The sequence below is a fragment of the Clarias gariepinus genome, chromosome 6 (assembly GCF_024256425.1).
Source record: "Clarias gariepinus isolate MV-2021 ecotype Netherlands chromosome 6, CGAR_prim_01v2, whole genome shotgun sequence".
Lineage (NCBI taxonomy): Eukaryota > Metazoa > Chordata > Actinopteri > Siluriformes > Clariidae > Clarias > Clarias gariepinus.
This window is the reverse complement of record NC_071105.1, coordinates 12,183,766-12,202,734: the sequence shown is the minus strand read 5'-3', so window position 1 is coordinate 12,202,734 and position 18,969 is coordinate 12,183,766. Positions and strand designations below refer to the sequence as shown.

Sequence of the window (18,969 nt, the reverse complement as noted above, 5' to 3'; positions counted from 1 at the left end):
TGTCAGGGGTTCGAATCCTGCCTCTGTGTGGAGTTTGCATGTTCTCTCCATGCTTAGTGGTTTCCTCTGGGTACTCCGGTTTCCTCCCACAGTTCAAAGACATGCAGATTAGGCATTTCCGAATTCCCAGTGGTGTGAGTGAGTGTGTGTGCCTGTGATAAATTGGCATTCCATCCAAGATGTACCCCTGAAATACATTACAGGCCCCCCGTGACTGTACAGGATAAGTGATAGAGAATGAATGTGTGAATGTCGGACAGTACAACAGCTTGGATTATAAAACAGGACAAGGACACAATGTATATTACATTTTATTTTATTGTATTTGAAAAGATCATTTTCATGTTTGTTCGATATTTCATATATTCCGTTATGTTTAAATATGTTGCACCAGACTTAATGAAGCCTGTGACATACAGTATTATTAGGAGATGCAGCATATATAATTTCAGTATTATGGTAATAAGGATGAATTCAAGTCAAATCGCTGATTGTACTGCTTTGTATGATGTTTTGCATGCGCTACAGGCTTCAATAAATCTGGTCTCTTTTATGAGAATAGTATGAACAGGTATACAATAAAGTATATTTCATCTAACTTACTAATTGCATTGCAAAACTGGTAACTAATATATAACCTGCTTTAAGTTAAATGTACGTAAAGGTCAATATATACTGTATATACTGAAATGCAAAAACCAGGATTATGTGTATGTCATAGAAATGAAGGTCAGAATAAAAGAGGCATGACAATTTCATGCATATAAATAAAGCTACCGCATTCAAAAATAAGTGCATTCAGCATGCAGTCCTCATAAATAAGGAGTTCTAGTGTATAAGGTCATCTAGATCATCTCACCTGAGATTGTACACAGTTCTAAAAAAATGGGGAGACATTCCTCGGGCTCTACCAATATACTGTATCAGTTAGATAATTTACAGTAGGAAGCAATCTAGAAAGCACAGTCCTGTCAGAGAAAATTTTATAGTCAGGATTTAAACTACTTTATGTAAAAATGATAATCAATGTGAATAGATTTGGTCGCTCATGCTAAATGTTTCGAGCAGAAAAACCTGTGCCCTGTAAAGATAGAAATGCAACCCATCTCATGGATCAGTCATGCTGTGTTCTGTTGTCCTGTGTATGTGGACTAGTTGTAGCTAGATATATTGAGAAAAAAAAGTGCATCTTTAACTAGCTTTCGTGTTTTCCATGGTGTTTCCTCTGTAAGCTGGAAAAAAAAAGTGACAACGCTCATCCTTTACGAAATCTACTTCCGTCTATACAAGCAATAAATTAAACCATAATCAAGTTATACATCATTCATAATTTTTGGACACTTTCACACTTTTCACATCACATGCAACAAAAGTCTTGAATGAGCTTTAAGACAATGCAATAATGCATAACTTCATGTCATGACAGTCACCTGCATATTTTGTGGGTTGTTCATAAGAAAGTCATATATGGCATTCATTGATATAGAGAGCTTTGAGTGTGGTTTAAAAAAAAAAAAAAAAAAGCCTTCTTGCTTCTTTGTAAACAACAATCCATTTAGAGGCCAACTATGTCATTTGCTTTCATCCCCATAAAATCTCTGAAATTTTTGAATGTCTGTCATGCATTTTTAAATAAGGCTTTACTAGCCTTTAGGCTAGTTTGCAGCAAAGGTACAGCAAAGAACAGAGCTCTACATTGGTTTAATGTGGGTTATAGCACTGAACATTTTTAAACTATTGCTTTGATCTATCTGACAATTCAGATCTGCATCTGTTTCTGAACGAAACGTTTTTCAGTTTCATCCATCTTTTTCCATAGTTTTTTTTTTTCTTCCAGCATATCCCTTCTCCAACCAGCAAGACATCACTAACTAGTATTTTCTCTAAGGCATCTTTATACAATCTTCCAGGCATTGTGCTCTTCTCTGAAATCATATACTGCTGTGCAGTTCTCAGGAATGTAAAGGTGCTCTGCGGAGGAAAAAAAAAAACTTGATAAAACTGTTTGCTGCTTCCTCCTTTCGAAGGACTTTGGGTTCCTGGCTTATACTCAGTCAAAAACATTTGTCAGTTCACATGTCCAAGTTGAAGGCCCTCATGAGTAAGTCCAGGTCCCCGATGTTTGCTGCCTGGAAGAGCTCGGGCTGGTCCATCATTGAAAGTGCTATCCTCAATGCCGCCCAGATGTTCCCAGACATGACCTGGTGCGAGAGCTGCCGACTCCTGCTCTTCCTCTGCAGGCTCAGTGCTGTCAGGAAGTTGCTGGCGGCTTCCCTGTAACGATAGATGAATTGCTTAGAATTCAGCATATGATACTGCTAAAGTTCTTTTAAATACTATAAAAACCCTGAATGCTTCAGACCTGTGTGCACCCAGGTTGATACAGCTGATGCCCAGGTTGTAGCGAGAGCGAATGAAACCAGGTTGGAGCTCCAGAGCACGGGTGTAAGCTTCCACTGCCTCCTCGCTGCGGTCTCCGTTAGCTAGCGTCGCCCCAAGACGATTCCACAGCAAGTAGTCCTGGTAGTGGTGTGAAGGAATCTGTATTATTTATTTGCTTGCTCCACTTCCATCTACAATTTTCAGCACTTGGGCTTTTCCCAGCTTTAACTTCTACAAATAAAAAATGTAATGTGCTGTACATTGTGACTCACAGGCACACACTCAAACTTACTGTAAGAAACGTGTGCTCAACCATATAAATGTAACATAAGTGTTCAATCCAATTTCATTTTATAGAGCTCTTAAATGTTAGTCGTTTCACACAGCATGAATCCAGATGTAGATTTAGAGCCATAATAAACAAGCCAGAGGTGACTATGGCAAACTCTCTGAGAAAACATGAGCAGGAAATATTGAAGAGAACCACTTATACAGTAGGTGACACCAGATAGTGGGATTATAAATAAATTATTATAGTATATAGGTAGAAATCAAATGATAATTATAAGTATTTTGCAAATAATATTACTTAAGTGTAGGACAGTCTTTATTATTACAGAATAATCTTTCATATAATAATAATAATAATAATAATAATAATAACAACGATGATAATAATAATAATAACGATGATAATAATAATAATAATAATAATACAATATTAAGTTCAGCTTATTCTTTGTAGCCCCTTATTCTTTGATAAGTATTGGGCATTAACTGTTTTTGGAACTGTCTTTATGTTATTAATATAGGACCATCCCAGTTTCAGGCCCTTGTTTGTAGGATCTTTTGTAAGGAACTGTAAGAGTGTGAAATCACTGAACTGTATTGAATTATACATTTTAAAGGGAAAGCCATTTGCCTTTGGTGCTTTTGATGCTAGAACTGATTTAAAGTGATGTCATTTTTGGAGCTTGCCGTTTATTACATCTCCACTAGTCAGTCTACGCGCAATGGCAAATGGCTTCCTGATTTATGGTTATGGAACTACAATATAATTTTTTATCGCCTAGATTTATCATTTCCCTCTATAATACTGCAGTTACAGTATTAATATCATAACTGAGCTTTAATCTTTCCAGTTGTGTACATCATATATCTATGAGGGGTGTTCAAATCAAACTGGGACTTAATGAAATTTCTCGTGAAGGAAGCATAAAACCATTGACATTTACTACAAGACACAATATGGTGATAGGACTCTTTAGCCACAGTAAAACATTTGAATGGTGCAAACGATTTAAAGAAGGCAGTACGTCCGTGAATGATCCTGGGTGAGGTAGCATGGAGCCCACTGCCATCGATTTGATCATCCAAGGTTTTTTGTCCTTCATACTGCCCAGTGCACCACTTGCAAATTTCAAGAACTTGACTAGGAGTTATTGCCACATCCCATACAGTCCTGACCTCGCTCCTAGGCATTTCTACATCTTAGGGCCATTAAAGGAGTTCCAGTGAGGCCAGAGTTTCAGAGTTTCAGTTTCAGGCAGTCTGATCATGGCTTTGACGTACTGAGAAATCTTTCTATCTTGAACATATCCAAGCACTAGAGAAACACTGATATAAGTGCATTAGTGTATCATGTATTATATAGAGAAGGTATTTTTAACACTGTGTTGTTATTCTGCACACTTAAACGTCCCAGTTTAACTTGAACACACCTCGCACATCTGTCGTAAGCAGTGAAAAATTGCCAGTCTTCAATTTTATGTATTCTACATCATTAAAATAAGCCCTGATACTGGTATCTTCTTGAGGTCTAGTTTTGTCTGTCCGCTAGTCCATCTTGCCATGTTTACAAAGAAGGCTGTTCTGTTGTCATGGTGTGTGTCTGAACAGCTTGATGCCCTAGAGACACCCGCTGCTGAAAACTGGCATTATGACAAAATACATTATGCTTCATTGTATTTAAGAACTGAGTTCCCCAGCAGGCGGGTACACGTTGCTATGTCAAATAAATGGAGAGGATTTTTGATTGTGTGTAAATGTGGTCTATGTATGGAGACTGAATAGAGCTTATTACACATTCCCATAATAATGGTGCTACAGTAATAAGCTTCAGTTCAGATCATAATAAACTGCATCGGTAGCTTGGTGGCAGATCTGTTCTTGTTGGCAGAAAAAAATCTCAAAACATCCACAAGTTTTGAGAATGACACATATAAATTTTCACAAAGTCTGCTGCCTCAGTGTTTAGGAAGGCAATTTGCATATACTCCAGAATGTTATAAAAAGTGATCAGATGAATTGCAATTAATTGCAAATTCCCTCTTTGCCATGAATATGAAATTACCCCCCCCAAAAAAAAAAAATAAATAAAAAATTTCACTGGATTTCTGCCCTGCCAACAAAGGACCAGCTGAGATAATGCCAGTGATTCTCTTAACAAGTGAAAGCTGACTTTAATTCTGTCAGGCTGACCGAGTTATTAGAAGCTTTAAAGGGGTCATCCAGCCACATTTTTCAACAAATGTTAATATGATTCTTTAGGGTCCTAAAGAAAAGTTTGTAATATACTTTAATTAAAAAATTCTCAATGGTTGTGTAAAAAAACCACTACTTTTACCTGGTAAAAACTAGCTCTGTTCTCAGCAACCTGTTTCAGTACATGCTCCTTTAAATGCTTATCCCGCGTAGACCGCGGAGCTCTGTTTATTTAGTGTTTCCAGTTTCCTTTTTTCTCTCCTGAGTTTCTAATTAATAACCCCCCGCTATTTCCAAACGGAAAGGTGTTTCCGTGCCTATCATAAGCACTCTCACAGCCTCCTGTTTCATTCACCCCCTTAGAAGCCCTGAGTTAGGGCTCTTCACATTAAAACATCTCGTGGTGCGGCTCTCCATAGGTGAAGACTTTTGGAGATGGCCTGGTGTCAAGAAGGGCAGCAAAGAAGCCAGTTCCCTCTAGGAAAAAACTCAGGAACTGACTGATATTCTGCAAGAGGTGCAGGGATTGGATGCTGATGACTGGGGTAAAGTCATTTTCCCTGACTAATCCCCTTTCTGATTATTTGGGTCATATGGAAAAAAGCTTGTCCAAAGAAAAAAAGGTGAATGCTACAATCAGTCCTGTGTCATGCAACAGTGAAGCATCCTGAGAGGGATGTAAGGGGTTGCTTCTCGGGCGAGGAAATGGGCTTACTCAAAATTTTGCTTAAGAACACAACCATGATTAAAGAATGGTACAAAACATTCCAACTTTGTACGACCATCCAAGAAAAGTTATGTGATGAATAATGCTTTTTCCAGCATGATGGAGCACCTTGCCATAAGGCGAAAGTGATAACTAAGTGGCTCCGGGAACAAAACATCCATGCCCAGGAAACTCCCCAGACCTTCCTCATTGGAAACTTGAGGCGGGTGGAAAAACAAAACCATACAAATTCTGACAAACTTCAAGCACTGATTAGCAAGAATGGGCTTCTATCAGGATCGGCACTGCGAATACTGACACTTTACATAAACTCAATGTAATTGTCAATAAAAGCCTTTGACATTTGATGCTTGTAATTAAACTTCAGTGTACCATAGTAACATCTGACAAAAATATTTTAAAAACCCAGAAGCAGCAGACTCTGTGAAAATTCATATATATATGTCATTCTCAAAACCTTTGGCCACAGAGAGGAGTCTTTTTAATAGTATTTTTAATAAAAAAATTATGGCAGACAAAGTAAAAATTAAAAATATAAATAATCATATTACAAAATATGTACTATTTTTTAAAATAAAATGTATAAAACATATATAAAAAACAACTATTAAAATTATGCATTTATAAACAAAATAGTCAAAGAAATGACAACAAAAAATAATCTAGAGGAGTTTAACAAACATTTATCTGCTTTAAGACCCTATTCACAACGTCATACATTTTAAATTACATTCAAACACTAATGACCTTAAAGATATGTAACATTTAACAAATATAAGCTGATGTTGATTTGTTCACCTTCCTAGATGTACAATCAACAACTGCAACAAGCGCAAAAAAACATATGGCAGTTATTGCTCTGCACCATGCAGAATGAACAACATGAATTTCACCCTGGAAGGAGTAACAGAATAGACACAAGTTGATGACTGGGTTGCCAGATTAGGCTACTTATTAATACAATTTAAACTGGAATTTAATATGTACTGTGTTTAACCTGTAGTCGTGTCACTACCAGGACATCAGTCACAGGGAAGAAGGCAGAAGCACCGTTAACCGACATTAGGCTACTATGTATTTTAATTAATAAATACATTTGTAGGGCATTTCAGAGAAAAACAAAAACAAAAACAAAGATTACCTGATGACCTATCAGATTACATGGTGATTTGTCACACAAATAAAAGAGTTACCTAGAAACTGTTCTTTTGCTTATTTTGAGTTGCTGTGGTGGACTTCATAACTTGTTAAAAAGAGAAACAACTTTAAAGATCTATTAAATAAAGGAAACTTCAAAGCACTTTTGTAAATCACTCTGGAAAATAACGTCTGCCAGATGCCTAAATGTAAATGTAAACGGATGAAGAAGGTAAAAGGACATTAATTTGAAGAAGTTAGATTTTTTTATCACTACATAATGACCTTAGACACTGTATAAACAGAGTACCAGTCAGAAGTTTGGACACAAGTTTGGATTGATTTTCTACATTCTACAACAATACTGGATTTTTCTTCTATTATAAAATACCAGACATCATTAAGTAATTAAGAAACTGTTCTGGAACAGTTCTTGCAAGAACAGTATTGTCAAGTGCATCCACCATGATGAACCTGACTCCCAGGAAAGCAGGACTAAAACTATTGCAGAGGAGAAGTTCATTATGAAGGCTTTACAGAGCATAGGTAGCAAACAGATCTCAAAATGAACTGTTCAAAGGAGTTCATTGTATATTTTGGATGCCTTCAGCATTTTTTTCCTCCAAGACCAAGGAATTAAAAGATGTGTCCAAACTTTTGACAGGTACTGAATGTGATTCCTGTTGGATTTGGCAGTGTTTGCTAGCATTAGCATCAGCTCATTCAGTGCCTCCTTTGGAAATGCTATGGAATATGCGGTGCTTTTACCCTTCATAAAATGATGTGCAAGTTACGTTATTTCATGCTTTTAAATTAGCAGAACTAACTGTTCTGGGCTTGAATCCTAAATAGAGTAAAATGAAAAGCTAGTACGCTATGTAGGGCATTGAATCCCTTTTATACTCATAGCTCTGGGTCCTATGTCCTGGGTCCTTGTTTACTTGACTTATTCATTTCTTATTCCACACTTTTTTGCTGTTGTTTTTAAATCCCACCTGCTAGGTTTTTGATATTGATTAAGGATTTGTTGATATTGATCATGTCTGCCTGAGCAGTGTCCCCTGCTATGGAATCAATGACTAAAAAAAATAACATGTCTAGCTCTTATGTGAAAGAGCATATTTTACTTTACTTTACTCTTTTTTTCCCCTCTGTCCTCCCTCACTGTCCACTTTAATAGGAACACTATGCGCGAAATACCCAGGAAATTATTAGTTTCTGAAATATTTAAACCAGCTCACGTGGTACCAACACCCATTCCACCGTGAACATTAACTGAAGCTCCTGACCTGCATCTGACCTGTCAGATCTTATACATTGTGTTTCTGGCACATGATTGCAGTTAGGATAACTGCATAAATCATACAGGTATTCCTAATAAAGTGGTAGTGAGTGCATATGGTAGACACTGATCAGCGCTGTGTGATACTGCATGTAAAGGCAGGGTGTCAGCAGAATGAGTACCTCTGGCCGGACAGAGAGTGCAGCGTTGAAGGCGTCTACAGCCTTGTTGAACTCAGAGCTAAGGTTGTAAAGCACACCTAGGCCCGTTTGCAAATCCGGATCAATGATATCTGGGTTCTGCTGGACTGCTTCCAAAAACAGCTCTTTCACGTCTAGCAGCAGAGAACTGAAACGATTGAAAGAAAGAGGTGTGGTAAGACGGGTTCAGATCAAAGACTGAAATGACTGAGCTTTTACACTACACAAGATAAATCTAGCTTTTATTACAGAACTACACAGAGCATTTTGAATCTGCAAAAAAAAATAAAACAAGATCATTCCATTGAACAGGCCATCATTTTTAGCCTTTAACCAACACTCACTTATCTTCTATACCGCTTTATCCTGTATTCAGGGTTGCAGGATATATTCAGACAGTACAGGAAATTTGGAAACGCCTATTAACTTAACCTGCATGTCTTTGGACTGTGAGAGAAAACCCACCAAGCACGGGGAGAACATGCAAACTCCATGCACACAGAGGCGGGAAATGAGCCAGGCCAGGAATCAATCCAGGACCCTGGAGGTGCAAAGCGTCAGTGCTAACTACACCACCGTGCCACCTCAGTTGTAACATTTGTTTTAAAATAACAAATATATGATTTATATTTATCTAAACTGTCAACAATAAAAAATGTAAGTGGATAAATTGTATGCCTTTGTGGATTCTCCTGATGGTTTATTTGTATGTGTACAAATTATGAAACATTTGTGACTGTGATTTTATGAATTATTTTAATATAAAATATTTATTTAATATAAAATATAAAAAAGGTAATAATGAAGGTATTCTGATAACATTTAGATTGTGTTTTAAGAACTCTATCGATAGAAATATCTTGTATTTTATACAGTACTATGCAAAAGTCTTGGGCCACCCCTCATTTCTCCATATTAAGTTAAATAACTTATTTAGATTAAATTAAAGAAATGTGAACAAATGTTTTACTGAAACAAGCTGTATGTTGGCTAAAAACTGAATTTTGGTTGTTTAGGTAACAGCAACCTCATTTCCCCTCTCATCTGTTCTTCTTGCTCAACATTCAGCATCGCCAGTATACAGATCACCGGCCTGATCATCTGTCACCATCTGGGCCTTTTCCTCACTGGTTCATGCTTGAAAGATGCATAGATCACTTAACAAACCAAAAAGATTCTTTCTGAAACTGCACATACAGGGAACGGACTGAAAATGAGAGACAAAAAATCCTTCAGGAAGCCTAGAGCACTATTCCTCAAGACTACATAAAAAATACAAGAATGTCTTACTCTTTGGAAACAAAATATGAATAAATAAGGGGGAGGGGGGGGTGGTTAAGATTTTTGTGCGGTACTATAGATACTTATTAAGTAATCCTGGTGATGCTTGGTGCACTTTTCCAACCAGCTTAGTGAGGGAGTGCATGAATTTCCATGAATTTATACATGGGACAACTATGTGGAATTGAAAACATTTTAAATGTGTTGACAAACTTAAGGAATAAATTCTTCATCCAAAATTGAGAGCTCAATTTAAAAAGCATCATAAAAACATTTTTCGTGAAACCTTATTTATCATGCCCTCACCTTGCCATGGGCGCAGAGTATGAGAGGCGGCGTGTGTTTGGCGAGCCCTGCAGGTTATTGCGGTTCTTCAAAAGGTGTTTATACTTCGGGTTATGTCTCAACCAGCCCAGTAGTGCCTCACATGCTTCGTGCTTCATGCCCGTGTTTGTCAGGCTCACTGCCAATGCCATGAGGGCCTGGAGGTTGTTGGGGTGGAGCTCCAGACACCTGCACATGTGTACGTACATATCAAAGAGAAACACACACACACAGTTTTCAGGACTGAATCAAATGGTCTGCAGCTTTGATGGACACTAATTAGCTCACAAGCAGCATAATGAGTAGCAGATGGTTCCTTTTTAATTTACAGGTGACTACCTGCACCGTCTCATAGGGTTGGACTTTTACAAAAAATTGTTTATAAGTTTAAATTTAAAACTTTTTTATTATAAATTATAATAAAGAAATAGAATAAATAATAATTTTACCAGCACAGTACAACTACTGTTATTACTACTGTTAGTTATTACTAGAGCTAATAACCAGCGTACTGGTGAAGTCTTACATTTACACCGATATTACATCCTCACAGTTTAAAAACGTTGATTTTGATTACTGCAAAATCCAATACCATACCGCTTAATTATAACTGACAAAACTTATTACAGCTTACACTCACTCATTCATTCTCTATAGAGCTTATACTGTACAGGCCTATCCCAGAGGACTCAGGGCACTAGGCGGGGTAAACCCTGGAGAGAGTGCCAGTCCATCGCAGGGCACAAGTACCCACACACTCACACACTTCAGGCAATTTCAAAATGCCAATTAGGTTAATAATGCCAATTTAGCTTTTAATTATCTCTAAATTATAATAAGTAGTTCACCAAACAGATTGCTGACATTTTGTTTCTGGAGGTATTTAAAAAAAAATAAAAGCTCATGCAAGTGAAACGACACACATTGGTCCTGAGACTTACCATCCGTTTATGTGATGGGAATAAAATTCATTAATTCTGAGTGATAATTTTAAGGAGAACCGTGCTGAGGAGAACCAGCTGTTTTGGGTTAAATGATAAAGTTTATGTATGTTTTTAAATAAAGAATAAAATACTATATTTTATTCTTTATTTCAAAATGGTTTTGGTTTTGTCCTAAACATCTTAAATTAAAAAATGAGCAGGGTGTCGTGCCCATCCATCACAGAGTACAAATCCCCACGCAAACATACTACAGGAAAGTTACAGTAGATCTACTTGTCAGGTGGTTGAGGGTTCAAGCCTCATCCCCGCCATGTTGCCACTGTTGAGCCCTTGAGCAAGGCCCTTAACCCAATCTGCTCCAATGGTGCTGTATCCTGGCTGACCCTGTGATCTGACCCCAGCTTCCTACAGTAACTTGAATATGTGAAAAAAATTGTTTCCCTCTGCCCTAAGGTACATGTGACAAATGATTGAATCTTAATAGCACTACAGTTTTATAAATACAAATCACTGATGAATTTATACAAACCAGAATTTTAAAGGAGCTAGTTCATTCACAAATGACATGTCTCTAATTATTTCAACAGGATTTTAGTTGGGAGCTAAGTAGCAGGAAGCCGATTGATAAAATGAGCTGGATAACATTCACTCAATCATTCCCAACATCGGTTATTTTATACAGGGTTGCAGGAGACGTGGAGCCTCTCCCAGGGGCTGAGGTACAGGGTGCCAATACATTGCTGGGCACAGAAGCGCACACACTCATACTACAGGCTATTTAAAAACTTTTTTAGCCTAACCTGCATGTCTTTGAGCTGTATGGAGGAAAATCACCAAGCACGGGGAGAACAGGCAAACTCCACGCACACAGACCCAAGGCAGGAGTCGAACCCTCGACCCAGGGAAAAATCGATTAAATTATGAATTGCCATTCTTTCACCACACTGACTCCAAAATCGATTTTTAAATGTTTTATTACATTTATAATCGAGGTGCTCCGGTTGATCAGCCAGTGACCGGAATTGGCTATTTTTCAGTTTGCTTGGATGTAACCAATTCTGTGCCGAGTGCACAAGCTTTCGAGTAGTGCAACAGAGACGCATTCTTATGGCGTTATATTATTCAAAAGCCTCCATTCGGCCTTTTCCTTCAAATTCTGTGAGCAAATTAGTCTCAAAACCCCCTAATTACACACTCTTTCAACAGTCTCACAACACCACGTGTGCCAATTAGCGTTATAAGTTGTCCCGCCACATGCTCACAAATTCTTAACACTCAAATCTCTGGAGGCATGAAATCCTTTATAATCCTAAAGCTGGTACACTCTAAACTATTCTCACATTGGCATTACATGTGGTAGGAGGAAAACTGTTTGTTAGATACTTTAGAAAAGATTACTGTATTAAGGCAGATGGCAGAGATAAGTGCTGCTGAGCAAAAATGTAGTAAAAAAAAAAATTTGGTCTTTTTAAGCCTTTTTGCCTTTTTAAGACCAAATCCCAATTTTTTGAATATAACATGGTCTTATACTATACTACAGCATGTAATCTTTCTTTAAATGTATATTTTGCCAATAATGATTTCATATCTGATCATTTATTTCTATGAGGTGACAATATCCACTGTCATAAGCAGTTCATTCAAATTGAATTGAATAGAATTGACGGTGCAGGGTGAATGTTAAGGTTTGTCAGTGTAACTGGTGATTAACAAAATCAGATGAGTTTTCAAAGCTCGCAGCTCAGATAAAGCTTGTGGAAGGTTATAGCCCCTTAGTCTGCAATAAATGTAATCTCCCTGAGGCCTTGCTGTTTATAAAATGCAAATTTAATAAGATCAGCAATTTATTATGGTTCTCCACTGATAACAGGAGAGAAAACAGCCAAGAAATAAATCTTTAGACACCTACATAATAATGCTAATTTATTTGCTAAATGTTTGCGTTAAGGTGTGACAAAACCTTTTAAAGCATAGCTTTAAATACCTTATTAGCTGTACCCGAAAGTTTTTTTTTTTTTAAGTCCTGATCAATTGTACGTTCCTTCATTGTTGTTCGTTTACACTATCTTCTTCACACAATTTCATGTCTGCCTGAGTGCTTTTGAAGAAATCGTTGTTGTGTGATTTTGAAGAAATTGTTGTGCTGTTTGTGAACACCAGCTGTTCAATTGTTTAAAACCTTTGACGAGTTTTGCTTTGAAACTTTTCTTCACGCTTTTTTTTATGGCTGCAAGTGTACTTCTGAATGAACTGTGTTCCATGTGAACGCAATACCCCAGGTTTTTTTTTTTTTATAGCGTCAATCCTAACAGGAGGAACAACATGACTCAAACCCTGGGGAGTTGTGTGTTTGCACCACCTTACCTCTGGAGGGAGACAATAGCTGCCTGCTCATTCTCATTCTCCGCCTGTGTAGTCCCCAGGACTTGCCAAGCCTGAAAAATACAACAGAGATGAAAGACTGAACAGCAGGGTTATCACCCTGACTCCAGTGAGAGGAGTGTGTTGTTGCAGACCACAGCACAACTCAAGGTAAAAAGACAATATCTAGCCAAGCTGAAGAATCTTGAGTGGTTGTGTTGGGTGTTTAATAGAAAATCCATCAATCTCAGTCCATTCTTTGCTGCTATTGCAGAGTGAGTCAAATTCAGTCAATTTTCAAAGAGGAAAAAAGAAATATTTACTCATAACATAATATTATTTCCCAAACTCTTTTTTTCCCGTATGCGTGGAGTTTGCATGTTTTCCATGACCTTTATTTATTTATTTATTAATTTTTTTTTACAGTATTACATTGTATTTGTTTTGTAAAGTTAAAAAATTATTTTTGTGCAGCATATGTGAAAACAGGTTAAATACTTGTTGTTCTGATATTGTATGAACTGTTCAGCTCGGAATGTCCAAGTTGACCCAGTTGGGCCATTAGTCCTCAAACACTCAGATGTACAATGAGATAAAATGCAACTTGCTCTGGATAATGCCGTAAATGTAAACTTTCCCATGCCTCTATGTCCGTAAAACAACCCACTCATTGCACTTCCTTATTTCTTATTTTATAATAATTCCTATAGCCAGACTAATATACCATACATGCAAATAACTCGTGCCTGCTGGAACCCTTTGGTGTAATCAGAACATGCTAATGTATTTCTTATCATCTGTCTGTCTACAGGTCTCTCTATGATTTACATGTTAATTGTTTTTGGCCTTTCGGCTGCTCCCGGCAAGCGGTCGCCACAGTAGACCATCCGATCCGCACACAAGCTTGGCACAGGTTTTACGCCGGGTGCCCCTTCCTGACGCAACCGTCCCATTTTGTCCAGGCTTGGGACCGGCACTACATCCAATGGCTGGGGTTTGAGCATTTGGTGGGAATTGAACCTGGACCTTCTACATGGCAGGTGAGAAACCTACCACTAAGCCACCAATACCCATTATGACTTACATGTAAATGACTTTCGTTATTTTGATGTATGGGATTATGTAACACAGGGCACCTGGCCAAAAGCATAAATATACTCTATTTACTGATAATAAACAGAAAACTTCAGGCACATCATGCATGCGCATGTGTCTGTCCCTTTCTTAGTTTAGATCCAGCTGGTAATCATATCAAGGCACAGCGGATATATAAAAAATAATCATTCTTTTTTCAATAAATTTTAAACTTCACAATAAGATAAAAAAATATATATCTTGTCATGTTACCAGGGAACCACAAAGTGGAACATTCTCTGTCCTGGGGGTTTTATGTGGCAGAAAACGCAAGCACTGTTACAAGATTGTTATAGATTAGCTGTTAGTTATTAAATATAAGTTAAGATATGTGTTTAGCAGTGTTGGAGGACATTACTTTTTAAAGTAACTAATTACATCACAAAATTACTGTCATTAAAAAGTAATTAGTTACATTACAGTGTAACTTTCGGATGAAAGTAAGTACTTAGAGTACTTTTCCATTGCAGAAAATGAAAGCTTCTTTGTGTTTCCTCATGCATGTTGTTTTAGTCAAGACCTTTATAATTATTCTACCATCATCACTTATTAAAGTTTGGCCCATAATCTGTTAACGACTTATACCCTTATCTTACCTACACGGTTTTGCGCGGTGGCTGTAAGTACGGTTCATCATGATACACCGCGAGTTTTGTGATTACATCTTTCCGTGAGTCGGTCCTCGCGGAAACTCTGGGACCTTGCAGGAAGCAGGATCTCACTGCGAGTCAAACCGCATAGGTGAGATAGGGGTATAACAGCAGGAATAACAGAGGGGGCAGGTTATCGGGGCGGGGCTTGTAGGAAGACTTTAACACACACACACACTAACGGAATCACTGCTGTCTGGCTCGCGGATTACATAAATTGTCTGAAAAACGGATTAAATTTTTAAAAAAGTGACTAAATAACTGAGTACTTAAATGGCGGACATAACGCGTTAGATTACTCGTTACACTAAAAAAGTAATCCAAGTTACTTTGTAATGCTTTCCATTCAACACTGGTGTTTAGATATGTGCTTCAAGTCTCAAATAGGATCATCTGATATTATATTTATGATGTTTCGTCAAAAACAGCATGCTAATGTTTTCAGAACACTTTATTTGGCTCATTTAATGCAGTTATGAGTTTGTAATTGCCATGATGTCATTGTTTATACTCATTAAACGGCAGTGTTGGCTTATGCGGGGCCTTTATGTATCCAATAGCTCTGGGGTATATACAAGAGCGTCAGTTACTAATTAGCCTAAATCTATTCTAGCAGCATTAGGGGATACTCCACCTCTGTTTGAAGATACAATATTAGACAACACAAAATAGGCTGAATGTTGAATGTAGAGTGAGGAAAGGTATAAACTGATCTAACAAAAGTGGAGCTCTCTTTGTCTGTCTCATTAAGGCCTTACTGAGATCTCAACAAGCAACTCTGTTATTTAAAAGCTCACAATGGTAGAAAAAAAAAAACTGGTGCAAAAGCAGCTAATAGGCATGTTGATGTTTCCATGGTACTAAGAGATCAGTTTGATTAAACCAACCCAGCTTTTTTAAACCATATCTCTAGTTACCTCTGAGTCTTGGGGGTCCTGCAAGATGGCTGCCTCCAGGAGAAGAACAGCGTTTGGCAGATCTCCCTCTCTGGCCTTCCTCAGTCCCTCCTCAAATGCATTTGGCCAGTCTTTATACGGATTGTCTGTATGGAAGTAATATCCCTAAAACAGAAAATGCTCAAGGCATTATAACCTGATATACTAAAATGTATTTTAAATCACTTTTCTTTAAATAAATAAATAAATAAATAGATGGGCTTTAAGGCATTGCTCAATGTGGTCCACCTTTTCATGAGGAGATACAGTGGAGGGAATTTGGGTCTGCTCGTTTTCTGAAAGCCAGTTTCGGCGAGCCAGTTCCTCCCACTCAGCCTGCATTTTGTCCCAGAACTCAGTGTCTGACTGAAAAAACAATCGAACCAAGAAGAGTTGAATATGAACTTCACAGATCTGGATCAAGCAAACTCCCTGCAGTCAGCAACCTGAATAATGAATCACTGTGCATTAATATTGATGAAGGAAAGTCATGCATTTGAAACTTCACCTCAATTTCTGATTACTTCGAAGTACAGACAGTGAGCTACCGACCAATGTATGCCATGTGGTTTAGGTAGTGTTTCATTTTTGCAAATACGTCACTAACATTGTTTTGGTATTTGAAGGACACAGGATATTTATAACGTCTTAAACAATTTTCAACAATGACCAGGAGCTTTAACACAATATTCTTGGCTATTTTCTGTATTAACGTTGAAGGAATCTCTGATGGTTTTTGATTGCACTCATCCGATGAGCATAAAGTATTTTTTAACTCTTCATGAACACAATAACAATATTCTTTGCACTCCTGGGTCTAAAGACCACTCATGTGATGACAGCTGAGTAGTTCTTTGAGCAATAACAAATAAGATGCGATGTTGTTTTGTTCAGCACTGCCCCTTGTGTTGCAGAGATAATTACTCTTTTACGGTGCGTGATGGGCACAGCGCTGTTAAGGGTCCGATTATAATAATTGGACGACCCCCTGTCAACTCTGAGCAGTGACAGTGCAACTAGTCGAAGGGCAAAGTTGAAAGCTCATTATCTCTTCTGTCTTGGAGCTACGGCTCTGATTGAATCATTCAGGAGGTTGGTTTGGAAGGTTAGGAAGATCCGGAGCACTCTGAGATCTGAGAAGCGTTTCATTCACTGGCATTTAAAGGTTGGCCTTTGTCTAAAATGTGGATGCAAGTGTTGTTTATCTCGTCCTTCCTCTTATATCAGTAGCTGCACTTTTCCTTATCTCTATTAGTCTTCCTTGAACCCAGCAAGCAGTATAAAAATACCCCAATCACTCCCTAACAACTAGAAGACAGCTCTGGCAGTGGAAAAACTAACTTGCTGTTTCGTCACTCATGCTATAGGTAATGAAGTGAGGCTAAGACCTTAACAAGCAAGTACGGGATCTGTAGAAAGAGAAAAAAGAGCAGTGGTTGTCGGTAAAGACAGTTGTCAGTTTGGAAAAGCTCTTCTGATATTTTGGTGCGTCTAGAGATTGGACTCAGAGCGATGAAGATGTATGACTCTAATAATGCCTGACACACTGGCAGCAACTCTGCTGCCCATGACAAAGGGCTTAACTGATGGCCAGGCAGTGCAGAGGACAAGAGGGCACCAACAGCAACGGGGGAAAGACTGCTTTCCCATTATTTACTGTTTCCTTAGCACAAGACCTATTACGATCACTTCTTGGCGTGCTGAAAGTCCACCACCAAAAAAAAAAAAGGAAGTAAAATATATACTTCCAATCTATATGTGTCCCCATCAGCATGTGTAGCTGTAGGACATATCAAAGTAAATGAATAATTACTGCTAAAAATGTACACCTGGTCTATATTTTTAGACATCTCTGAGGATAATATCTATGTTTAAACTGTAATTTAATCAGGCAAAAATTATGCATCACTGACATTTAGACTTCGACAGAAGGCTTATTCTGCAGTCATACTGTAAAATATCATTCTAGCCGAGGCACCTTAATGCTTTATTGTCTAGTTTTCCATTTTTTAAGCATAAAGCAATTTGTGAGGGGTGAAAAACATGACAAATGATTACCTTCTGTACAACTTTTTTTAGTTTACACAAAAGAGAAATTCATATGTGTCAATATTTAGAAGTGAATATATTCAGCTGAATAATTAAAGTAAAAAAAAAAAAAAGATGGATCAGACTGAAATGAGAAAATAAAGTCAGTGAGAAAAGCATTGCTTGGAATTAACATAATTATTTAACTGCTTGAATGATTTATTAACCTATCAAAGCTAAATTGAATGATACATCATTTATTTAGAACATTTAAATGTTTGTATTCCTAAAGATCAATGTATAGGAAGAATATGTAACAATGTGAGGTATGTGCATAAGTTTTGTGCATTCATTCATTCATTCATTGATTTATTCATCAGTAGTCACTTTATCCTGATTAGCATCTTGGTGGATCCTGGAAACACTAGGTGAGAGACAGGAATGCATCCGAAATGGGATGCCAGTCCTTTACAACTAAAAAAATCCTGCACACACTAAACAAAGACAATTAACTTACTAGCGCGTTTTTGAGAGGTGGGTGGAAACTGGAAAACCCACATGTTCATAGGGAACACCTGCGCAGAAACTCAGCACAACTCGAGTTCAGGATTGATCCGAGAGCCCTGCTGCTGTAAGGCAGAAATGATACCCGTGGTGCTCGATGCCACATATAACTCACATGTTTTCTGAATCGATAAAAAATGTCCAGCTTAATTACATTTTTGAACATTCAGCGCTTAAACTGACAATGCCAAGTTAATGCCATTTAGTATATGAGAGATTTCTTATTGTGTGGAATAAGTAGTTCTACATCTTATAATGAAGGAACTTAAATTCAAGCAAAAATCGGCTAAGTCTTCAAGGGAGATATTTATAGTTTCAGTGAAAGAGTAATGCATGATACCTGCAGCTCCTGAAAAATTTAGCTCCTTTCTAATGCAAAATTTTCCATTTCAGTTGTATTTAGAAAGGTGATGGAGGTGAAATGTTTCTTTGCAGAAACTGCTTTTAAAAACTAATTTAAAAAAATTAACAGAGCACGGCATTAGAATATTTCATGATTATCATGAAGCAAATCAACTGACAACCTGTCAAACTGT

The 18,969-nt window shown here is 37.6% G+C and overlaps 1 protein-coding gene across 4 annotated transcripts in view; it reads right to left on the bottom strand.

Annotated features, from left to right (window-relative positions):
* Positions 1 to 350: 350 nt before the first annotated feature.
* pex5la (peroxisomal biogenesis factor 5-like a) overlaps positions 351 to 18,969 on the bottom strand; it is an 84,811-nt gene continuing 66,192 nt past the window's right edge. For all 4 annotated transcript variants that reach the window (XM_053497586.1, XM_053497588.1, XM_053497587.1 and 1 more), the window contains 7 exons: positions 16,091 to 16,207; positions 15,824 to 15,967; positions 13,126 to 13,196; positions 9,800 to 10,006; positions 8,195 to 8,360; positions 2,363 to 2,520; positions 351 to 2,274 (listed from right to left, as the gene is read on the bottom strand). In XM_053497586.1, coding sequence (XP_053353561.1) covers positions 2,073 to 2,274; positions 2,363 to 2,520; positions 8,195 to 8,360; positions 9,800 to 10,006; positions 13,126 to 13,196; positions 15,824 to 15,967; positions 16,091 to 16,207 — 1,065 coding nt within the window. In that variant the 3' untranslated portion in view covers positions 351 to 2,072. The remainder of the gene's footprint in view (positions 2,275 to 2,362; positions 2,521 to 8,194; positions 8,361 to 9,799; positions 10,007 to 13,125; positions 13,197 to 15,823; positions 15,968 to 16,090; positions 16,208 to 18,969) is intronic.